The 11132-nt window shown below is 47.3% G+C and overlaps 1 protein-coding gene across 2 annotated transcripts in view; it reads right to left on the reverse strand.

Moving 5' to 3' along the window:
* Positions 1-920: 920 nt before the first annotated feature.
* The window catches only part of LOC109858496 (semaphorin-1A), a 186631-nt gene continuing 176419 nt past the window's right edge, over positions 921-11132 (reverse strand). Inside the window, exons 3-9 of one of the 2 annotated variants that reach the window (XM_020435818.1) lie at positions 9349-9758; positions 5123-5211; positions 3322-3463; positions 2691-3039; positions 1718-2337; positions 1416-1626; positions 921-1319 (exon numbers count right to left, since the gene is read on the reverse strand). In XM_020435818.1, the coding sequence (XP_020291407.1) occupies positions 1040-1319; positions 1416-1626; positions 1718-2337; positions 2691-3039; positions 3322-3463; positions 5123-5211; positions 9349-9758 (2101 nt within the window). In that variant the 3' untranslated portion in view covers positions 921-1039. Of the gene's footprint in view, positions 1344-1415; positions 1627-1717; positions 2338-2690; positions 3040-3321; positions 3464-5122; positions 5212-9348; positions 9759-11132 lie in introns of both variants that reach the window. The other variant, XM_020435817.1, reaches the window with a different exon arrangement.

Genomic DNA, 11132 nt, shown 5'->3' on the forward strand with positions numbered 1-11132 from the left:
TTCGTAAACGGATTTTATATTTAAGATTGTCTTATTTTATATGTATGCCCTATATATTTATATATGCGCGCACACATATACTATAAATAAGACGGTCTTTTACGTCTCAAGAAACGATTATGAACATTGGTCCTTAGACCACTATTCATAGTTCGAATTTGATTCATCTTTAGATGATCTGTGGCCAATGGGACGGCCCGGAGCATCGTCGAAATGATTTTTAGACGAACTTAAATATAAAATCTGCGAATATCGGTCTTGGTTTGTTCTTTTGTCTATATGTGCTGCAAACCAAAAGATGTGCGCACAGAAAATCCGCTGTTTTTTAATCATTTTCTAGTTCTATCTGTGCTGTCCGAGTGGATTAGATTACACAAACAGATAAAATGTAGACTCGATCGACGCGAAACGTCCAACGTCCCAATCTTTCGTCACGACCAAAGCAACACCAGTATCGAAACGTAAGTCACCGCGCGGAAGAACAAAGATGTATAGAATCGAAGATTAAAAACAAAAAAAAAAAAAGAAAGAAAATTATATCGCGGCATTCATCGAAGTACTGCGAGATCTCTCTGGCCTGGATTTTTCTTTCGATTAATCGCTCTATACATTTTTTTTGGAACAACGCGCACTACAGAACGCTCTCCTTTACATCTCCTCGCGTCGTCGAGCAGAAAACAACGTACGACGACGATCGCGATAGTGACGGCGATGGCAATAATAATAACGACGACGATGACGACTATGATCGATAGATGTAACTGCAGGGTGGCGTTGGCGGCGGTGGCGGCTGCTGGCCGCTCATGGCGATCGGTACAAGGGTAGGTGAAGGTGACGAGGAGGGAGGGGACGGGGAACTCGATGACGCGCTCGACGACGGCGAGGGCGATTCCAGTGCCCTCGGACCGGCGAGCTCGCGATTCGACTGTCCCCCGGACGTCACAGCGCGACTACTCCTGCTGGTCGTTGTCGCGTTGTGACGATTGCGCGCTGGCCGTCCTAAGCTCCGGTGACGGCCACCTCCCTCCTCGCTCGTTTCTCAGAGATAAACCTTCTTTACACTGCGCGTAGTCGCAAAGCCGTCGTTGCGACGATACGCGTCGCCCTGGTGCGAGCGCAGGGTGCCGAAATTGTCTCCACGAGGACCCCCACGATAACCATAACCATCCGGGAACTGAAAGAGGGTCTCTGTAGGAGTGGGCGGTGGTTTTCTCATGGTGCCTTTTGGGGATTGGAGTTTTGGCGGTTGCGGTACCAATACCGGTTCCGCATAGGTCACCTCTTCCTGCGGCAGCAGCTTGGGCTCGGGTGCCAACCTGCTGAAGGTTGACAGACAGACATTACTAAAAGCGGTAAAAATGAAAAATCATTCCTTCGCCGAAACTGTCTCTTCGTCAAAGTGAAGTATCCCTTACCTGTTTACGTTTTGGCGTTGCTCGAAGTATTCGTATTCCGTGTCCGGATAGGGAAGATTGTCGTCCTCGTCTTTCTTGCACTTTCGGCCGCAAAAATAACCGGCTACAAAACCAACAAGCAACGCGGCCAACGCACCGGCTACCACGGCCATCACCAGAGTCTCCACGGGATACTGCGGCGGAGGTGTATCAGCAGCAAATACTTCCGGACCTGCATAAGTGAACAGAAGATCAATTCGGTTATACGTGAACGCAGGAAAGAGACTTTGTCTCTCCTTTATTTGTCCGATCAACAAGCCTACCTGAATTATCCTGTTCCTCGTTCTGCATAATATTGATGATCTCGCCGTTGATCTGGCCGTCCTTATTCGGTATCATCGGATCTGACGGGAACTTGGGCGTGTTGGAAGAGATGGCGCCTACGCTGCTAGCGTCCTTGTTGATTCCTTTGCTAGCCGGACAGTTCCCGTGTATGCCGGTCGCGACGCTTTGAAGAAATCTGTTTACGTCCGTCACTGCCGGTCCAACCAAAGCCCGGCACTTGCCCTCGACCTTGTCCCACGCGCAGTACGGATCTTGCAGACCTACGCATTCGTTGCAGGACAATATCCTGTCGCTGTGGCAGCGATGAAGCCTCAACGCCTGCACCTGACTATCGGATATTACGACCAATCGGCCATCCTCGAGACCGTCACCCGCTTGCGATGCGCGAACGACCTTGATACCGCGAACCGGAACCGTCGGCGGGAACGCCTGTATCTCCTCGATCACAACCGGGCTGACTTTTTGATGAGAATCGGCGGATTCGGCGTTGATAGCTTTGATCACCTTGCCGTTGTCTGTGCCGATGAAGAGAACGTCATAGGTTTTACCGCCCATAGTTTTCACTTGAGGATCCACAGCGATCTGAGTGAATCTGTAACTGAACGAGCGACCAGAATCCTATGACTATTCAACTTCGTTATTCGACTAGCGCAAGCAAAACGACGAACATTTACATGTTACGATTTACCCGCCATGTGTTGTCGCACGAGATAAAACAAGAACACAAAGACGAATATAAAAGCGTCTATCAGCGCCGCGCTGTCAACAACGTAAACCGCGTTCGTGTCAATGTAAAACACGCGACGCGACGGCGCGTGATAAAAGCCGGACGTAGGCAACGCGCTACGTTTGCGTTTGATTTCGGATCGTGGACCGAGAGAGAGAGAGAAATAGATAGAAAAACAGAAAAGAGAGAAAAAGAGAGAAAGACGACCCGGGCAAACCACTTACTGGAAACTGGTGCGTATAACGATCGGCTGGCCGAAAAAGCTCGGCACCGACTCGTCCATCATCGAATGCGTTTTGATGAAGTTGAGCGTCAGATCCGGCAGTGTGCGCGATTCATTGGAGCATTGGCCTGGTCGCGGATCCGGCACCTTCGATTCTGGAACCGGTAGCCAGTTGGAGTACTGGCCGCTCTTCTCTTTGAAACTGCCGGCGAACGTGTCGGCAATGTTCTGCAGCGAGAACGCGCACACAGCCGAGCCGCTTATGCTGTTCACGGGCGTCGTGAACGTTCCGTAGATGAGTTGCGCCGACGTGCCGCCGTATTGGCCCGATATCAGCTCGGTCGTCGATTCTGCGAACGAGATGGTCTTCCATATACTCGGAAAAAATATTTTCGTAGAGTACGAGCGCGCCGGTAGAGACTTGATCAAATATTTTTATGACGTATAAGATAGGTGTAATTTAAAAAAAAAAAAAAAGGTTCTCTCTTGGATTTATTTTTTATTTATTTTTTTTTTTTTTTGCAATATATACGTAACGAAATCTGGGAAAAAAGGAGTGAGGATTTAATCTTCTCGGAGACGGCGAGAGACGGTGGAGCGAGCGACGAACATACCTACGTCCATTTACTTACGTATTTCGTTGAAGTAAAACGGAAAGTCCCCGGTGACGGAACAATTGAGACGGGACTTGAGAAAGGACGTCCACCTGTTACGGAATTGATGCGGTCCGCCCTTATCATATTTACAGACTCGCGCCACGCGAGAGTACACGGCCTGCAAACGCGAAAATTGTTGCAAATTTTATAAAGGGGATAAAGCAGGATAATTGAATTTCTCTCTCTTTCTCTCTCTAAAAAAAAAAAAAAATAAATAAAAGAGGAAAAAACTACAGGTCGCGCGGAAAAAAGACGGGGCAAATGAGGAAATCTAGTTTCAGGATTTTTTTTTTTTTTTTTTTTTACGCGTGGTGTGAGAAGTGACACGCACGTTCCGGGACGGCGTAAAGCGTCGCGTAAGGTCGCACGAAAACTCCTTCTTGCGAAACGCCGAGCGCAACACGGAATATCGCGCTGTAATTTCCGGAGAAAATATAATTCGCAAAGTGTACTCGGGCACGTAAAAGAGGATAATAAAAACGCCGAGCGATTTAGAGAAGAAAATTTATCGCGACCGTAATTAAAATAGAATCGCGAGGTGTATGTACAATACACACTACAGAAAAAGAGAGAGAGAGAGAGAAAGAAAAAAAAAAAGAAAAAGAGAGCAAGAAAGAGAAAAGCGTGCGCATAAACGAATATAAAACCCGTATAAGAAAACGGAACCCGCGATTTCGAAGATCTGCGTGGCAATAATTTATTGCGCACGGTATCTCCGCGCCGAGATTATAAATTTATTCCAACTCGCATAAAATTTCGCCGCGACATTCGCCGCGGGAAGGAACCTCGCGCAAAATCTTTGCTCCCGTAATATCGCGCAAACCCAACTTTTTCCCCGTCCGTAGAATCCGGCCGGATTTATCCTTCGTCCGCCATAAAATTATGCGTCATTATCAAAGAGAGAAAGAAGAGAGAGAGAGAGAGAGAGCTCCGGTGGGTTCCACAGCCTTTGACAGTAAGTCGACCCCGTTTTAAGCTTCATCCACAATGAGCCCTACGCAACTTCCTGCTCTCGCAGCAGGCGCGGCTCGCTCCGCAAAAGGTCTGTCGTATCTGTGTGTGTAACGAGGTAGTGAGAGGAGGAAGTGACGAGCCTCCGAAAGCCGATTTTCAATGCGAAACGACCGGCGAAAGAGAGAAAGAGAAAAACGTAATCGTCTTACTGGACAGTAAAAAATCTCTCCAAAAAAGGGTAACAGACACCGGCGCGGTGTCATGAACTTTCGCGGAAACTTTGTGCGTGTTATCCCGCACGAGAGCTCCCTGACGCGAAAACTTAATCTTATCCGACGCGAAATATATTCTTCGGTCCCCCGATTGTTACCTCCCCCCGCTGCTGGCGCTAATTCAACATACATAGAAATATTGTGATTGGACTTTTACGTGCTCGCGCAGAGACGAGCTTTCATCGTCCGAATTTTCTGCGGTCGTAAAAGTGGCTTTAATGTATACGGCTGGAGAGAGTATTAAATCTCACAATGCAAAAATAATACGACGGAAGTTAACGGCGCAAGTGTAATTCTCTTCAAACATTCATTCGTTCGTTGCATAATTATACGTATATACATATATATATTCTCATTATTCTCTTTTTCGCGTGTCATTTTGTTGTTCCCGAGAAACGAAAAATTGCATCGAAAAATAAACAACGATAAACAATATCGATTTCGCGCTAATTACTTAAGCGCCGAGATCGAAATTCCAAAACATCCCCATAGAGTTCTAAAACTCACCGATTTGTCAAAAAGAACGATTAATCGTCGACAATTCGTCTTACCTTGCCGCAATTGATGAATTCTACAGCAGTCTCTCTGAAGAAGAAGTAGACGAAGTCTCCGTGGGCCATGGAGCTCACGAAGTTCGGTGCTGCAATTAGAATATGGAGCCATTATTACCAACTACCACTACCATTGCCAACACGACGTGCGCACGCGCGCGCTCGACGATAGTATTAATGGCGTCATAAATTCGCTCTTGTAAATAAATGAGCGTAATAACCACCTACTACGAACGCGAATCGATGGCGTAATAAACTAGACAACGCTTTCGTACAGGTACACCGCGAGAATAAAGGTAAAGGAAAATCTCGTCTCGCGCGATTTATTTAAAAACTCTCACGGCGTTCGGCGTTAATGCGCGCGGCGGCGAGCATTAATTTTCTGTATTTTGCGTGTTTTCAAATGGCTCAAAAAGTCACAACGAGAGAGGGAGAGAGAGAGAGAGAGAGAGAGAGAGAGAGAGAGAGAGAGAGAAAGAAAGTTATTTACGTTAACATCAGAGGCTTCCCTTAATTGTGCCCATTAATTTCGAGAATCGCGGTAATTAATTAAATGTAATTACGACGGTTAAGCGCATCAAGACGCTTATGTTGACAAACAACGTGTTATTAATGCTCGAAATATATTACGATAGCGTTCTCTCCCCCCGTTGATGATCCCATTACCGGCAAAATAACGTATTTATGTATGTATGTGGGTGAATGAAAAGCACTAGAGAGAAGAGAGAGAAAGCTTTTACGGACGCGAAAGTTTGAGCGACAAAACGAGAGACGCTTTCTCCTCGTTCGCGCGCTCGGCAATATATCGCATAGCACGCGCATATCCCCGCTTTACACGCGTACCACCTGGTCAACTTCTATCGCCAATAAGCCAGCTAGCTACGCGCGCGCAAAAGACCCTTTTATTTTCTCTCGGTTATTTCAACGCCATCGCGCGCCCGGTAAAACATTCACCGCCGCCGCGTCGCGGTTCTGCTGCTTGCCGTTCCGGTCGGCCGTTCGATAAAGTGGGAAAACTTTATCGATTTATTAACTTGACAGGGTTTTCATAAGCTTCTTAGGATTCATAAAGTAATATTAATCTCGCGTCGTGCCACGTAGGGTAGGTATATATCCGAACGACCCGTCGCTCTCCGCCCCATAAATTCACCTCGTTTTACCCCCAATCCCCACGGAGCACAGAGAGAGCCCGTCCCTTTAGCGTTTCCGCTCTTTCTTTCTCTCCATCTATCTGTCGTTCCGCTACCTCTTCCTTCTTCCCTGCTACCCCTTTTGCTCGCTCGCCCGCTTCTCACGTCGCGCGTTTAACCGCACCTCCTCCGCCGGGACGACAAAGTGCAGCGGGAAAATTCGCGACGATCTTTTCCAAAAAACGGAAACACACTTCCATCCGTTCTTCTTCTTCTTCTTCTTTTCGTTCTCTTCGCTCCGCCGCGACCGATTAGAAAAATGTTCTCCTCCGGATGAACGTCGCACACGGTCGGTTCCTCGCCTCGTCCTTACGTCTCGAGATTTTCCGATTCGCGATTCGCCGTCGGCGGCGGCGGCGGCGGCGAGCGCGATTTTCAAAGCGACGCGCGGGATTTAACAACGCGGCGGGGTAGAGAATTGAATTTTCGACGGACGGAGGGAAAATCAATATTGTCCAACGGATAGAGAAACTTGATTAGCGCTCTCGTACACCGTTCAATTAAAATACCCCGTCGGACTGTGGAAGTCCGTCCTTCTACCCCCCTCATGCCATCTCCGAACAAAGTGACGTATCAATTTTAACGCCGCGAAGACGCGTTACTTTGAAGTCCCCTGCACGCGCGCGCGCGGGTGTGTAACGCGATATAAACGCCGCGGGCGGAAGAGAGAGAGAGAGAGAGAGAGAGAATGTCGGTTTTTAATTTATTAAATTTACAAAGGGATCCGCGCACACACGCCACGCGTATAAAACGGGCGCGCGTGTACGAATGTTAAACGAACAGAGACAGGGCGCAATGTAAACCCGACGAGGCGGGAAATATCGTATCGCGTGTATCAACGTGTGTTTTAAAAAAGCACGATAAAAATCTATTACATTTCCAACGTTAATTAAAATCGTGTTTAAGTTTCGTTAAGTGAAAAAAACTCGTACCTCGCGTATATCGCGTGTTCCTCTCTCAAACGTGCCCGAAAATTAAAAAATCTCGCGCGCACGCGCGCAAATTTCTGGGTCCCCGTGCGATTCCGTTCGACGAAGCAATTTTTTTTTTCTTTTTTTTTTTTCAATTTTTAACACAGCGACGGCACTTTGTCAATTAAAACTCGCATAATTGCGCTCCGTGCCGTGCAATATAGCGCTTCTATTGTGCGCGATATTACGGAGCTCGGTATTACGATGCAACAGGGACGTATTACAAGCTCGAGGGCAAATTTCGAGCCGATGGGCGCAACGTCGTCGTCGTCGTCGTCGTCGTCGTCGTCGTCGTCGTCGACGACGACGCTATATATCGCGCTCACACCGACATTACACCGAGGCCCGGAAGATTCGCGGAATAATCTTGCGGCAAGTACAGGCGGGAGAGCTTAGAGAATCCACGTATACGCACGGTTAATCTCGGAATTACACCGTGTGGATTAGAAGCACCGGAGGCCACACACGTATATATATATCCGGTCGCGTTCGCCGAATTCTCAAAGTCGAATCGGCTGCGCACGCGGCCAAACTTGGAGCGTGTAAATATTGAATCGAACTCTCGCGGTTGAACTTTAATGGACACGGGGATATGCATTATGCGGTAGCTGCCGCGCGATTTTCAAACACTCAGACACGCGTTTACCTCCAACGACGACGACGACGGTTGCGCCTCGCCTTCTTCACCACCACCATCACCGCCATCCTTCTGTTATAAGGGATCACGTTTGACGGGCGGTGTAACGAGGTCGATAATGGCTAATAATTACGTCGTGCCGGGGATATTAATACGATAATTTTCCAGAAGTTGGTAAGCGCGATAAAACGACGTGATTAAAGCTGCGCATGAGAACGATAATGAGATATAATAGCTTCGACCGGGCCGAGCTCGTGCCAGTAGCGACGTTGAAACGTAAAGGTTGAAACGCTTGTCGTCTTATCGCGGAACAGAAGCTTTGTGCGTGTGTGTGTGTGTGTGTGTGTACAATTTTATTCACTCCGCGCACAAGAATGTGTCTTCTTTCTCTCTCTCTCTCTCTGCTTTTGCCTGTGGAATTTCTTTTCCCACCCCCTTCTCCTCTTTCCCTGACCTATTAATTTTTATTTAATATCGGCTAATCATAAGTCACCCATATTCCGAACTTTTCTCATTCGATTCCGAGTAAAACGCGAATCCCGCGGCAACTTTGTTCCCGCGGAACTTTTCCGCAGATACTTTCAGTGAATGCGTCCGTTGTTTTATTGTTAAGAAATGCGAAGTTTTCGCAAAAGCGCCGAGACCATCCTTCTTTCCTCTCTCTACCCGTTCCGCCCCGAGTGCCGATACAGAGGGAAGAAGAGCAAACTTTTCATCGACGTGAACGACGGTGAAGTCGTTCTCTCTTCTCGATGCGACTTCTCGTAATTAGAAAGTAACGATTGAATTAATCGGATTATAAGCCACCACTTATTCGCGTCCGCGCGCATAATTCCATCTAATCGCGAGCTAATCTCGCGGTTCTTTTGAAATAGATTAAAGAGACTATATACATATAATGTATATATATATCTCTTTCTCTGCGCTTGATGCGCTGAAAGAGCAGTAGACAATGAATAAATAACCGGAGAACTACGAAACGCGATCCTCGCGCATGTATTTTATTTGTTATGCAACTTCAAGTAAATTCATTTTTTTTTTTTTTTTTACAAAGTAAGACGCGCGCGACAAAAATTATTAAACAATCTTCTTCTGAGACAACAACATTCTCCTTCGCGTTTAAAACAAACGCGTGGAACTGGTTTAGTCCGCGTTACGCCGCGATGAAAATTAATATTCAGAGAGTTGCGATCATTAACCACCGACTTCAAACCGCACTTGTCGCCGTGTCGAATTAATGGCAAAAGCGCGCGGAGAAAATGAAAATTGATATTCCGCGAGTTGCGCGAGCGCGATCGGAGAATTAACTGCCGACTTTCAATGTAAATCAGCGTGAATCAACGTGATCATTAAGCGTCATCAATCATTCCCCCCTACGGGAGAATCGACGATCGTCGGCGGATTAGAGAGATTTCTATTTGCGCTTACCGTTCAGACTCATCGAGTCGTACTGCTCGGTCTGCAGCGGCTCCCGATAGATGATCGGATCCATACCGGCGAAATCGGTTACCGTGCCGGTGTAGAGCTCACCATCCACGTAGACGAAAGTGCTGTTGTGCTGCGGATCGTACGGGCACTTTGCCTGGCCGCCCTTTTCCTTCACCATCGTGTAGTTGCCCGCGTGCACCGTGTAATCCCGGCACATGGGTTTGAAGGCGTTGGTGGCGCACACGAAGAGAGTGTTCGATCCGGTCTTAACCAGGATGCGTATGTAGTTCTGACAATTTTCTTCGAGCGTGCCCTTCACAACGCACATCTTCACGTCCTTCTCCGTCGAGTACCAGGTCAGCCTCTGCTGCTCCGTCAGATCCGTCAGACTGAGATTGTGGACGAGATTTCTAGAAGAAAAAAAAAACAAAAAAAAAAACAAAAATCGTGCGAATTTTCTTTTCTCATTTGAAAAAAATTCAGTTTAGATTGGAAAGGGAATGGATTCGAAAATATTCGCGCAATAATTTTGTTTACATGGTAAAAAAATTAAAATTATTGTGTACCACCATTGTAAAAGATAATGTGAAAAGTTTGTGCTCGAATTTTATTTTCGATTCGCATTCGAAACGACTTGTCACCGAGAGACAATTTTTCTCGCTGTTCTAACGGAACGTCGTCGTCGTCGTCGGAGGAGAAGCGAGAGACTTTCTTCGCGCGCGCGCGCGCGCGAACACGTGTTGAGTGGGAACGAAAGAATTTCCCTCGAGTTTCAAACTGTCTAAAATAGACGTCGACGTCGAGATTATCCGGAGGTGTGAAAGAGGGAGGCTGAGAAAGCGACGTTTGAAGTTTTGGCATTTTCGATCGTTAACTCCTCCTTCGTCAAGGCAACTTCCATCCGCCGCGTGTGTATACGCAACGGGGAAACACTTTGAAGAGGAATATATAGAATTGCTCTCTCACCGCGCGCGCTCGCAGCGACCGTTTCGCGGTCGACGGATTTTGCCGGGAACCGCGGAATAATCACCGAGACATACCGCGATCATATTCCCGTAATAAGCGCCTGTGGCCTCGTAACGAGCAAGAAACAAAATTCTCGCGTATCACCGACGACGACGGCTGTTGCAGCGACGTCGGCGGGCAAATCGGCTGAGCAATTAGTGTAATCCGATCAATATAACGAACAAGCTCGGGAGATATATATCAGAGTTCATTCACGCACAATGCGTTTAATCCGCGCACGACCTGATTATCGTCGCGCCGGACTGATTTCAATGTTGAAACAGCGCGCATTCAGCAGCGTGCAGGCGGTACGTGAATAGATAATTCGTCACTTGAGGGCTAGAGAGAGAGAGCGAGCGCATTTCTACATATATATATATCCGTTGATTTTCCGCGAAAGATGAAACACTCGACGTAGCCCTCGGGGGCGAGGCTGACGATGCGCGCGAGGAATTAAAGGGAGGAAAAAAAAAAAGAAGAAAGCGCGCTAATCGATCGACTCTGATTGCACTCTCTAATGACGAATCCAGAAAAGCCCGCACACAGTTTTTATACAACCGCGCGATTTGCAATTTTCTTTACATTTGTGTTTGCCGAACTTTGAACACAACAATTGAAGACGTCGATTTTCTCGCGATCGGCGCGATATTGCGATATTTATATTGGAGAATTATATGAAACACAAAATTTCACACATCAAAATTTATTATCGCGAAGAATAACTTTGTTGATAGTTGCGGCGGGCTATGAAAATTCGGGGGGGGGGGGGGGGGGGGGGG

This window comes from Pseudomyrmex gracilis, unplaced genomic scaffold, assembly GCF_002006095.1.
Source record: "Pseudomyrmex gracilis isolate BER0280 unplaced genomic scaffold, ASM200609v1 scaffold_207, whole genome shotgun sequence".
NCBI classification, from domain to species: Eukaryota; Metazoa; Arthropoda; class Insecta; order Hymenoptera; family Formicidae; genus Pseudomyrmex; species Pseudomyrmex gracilis.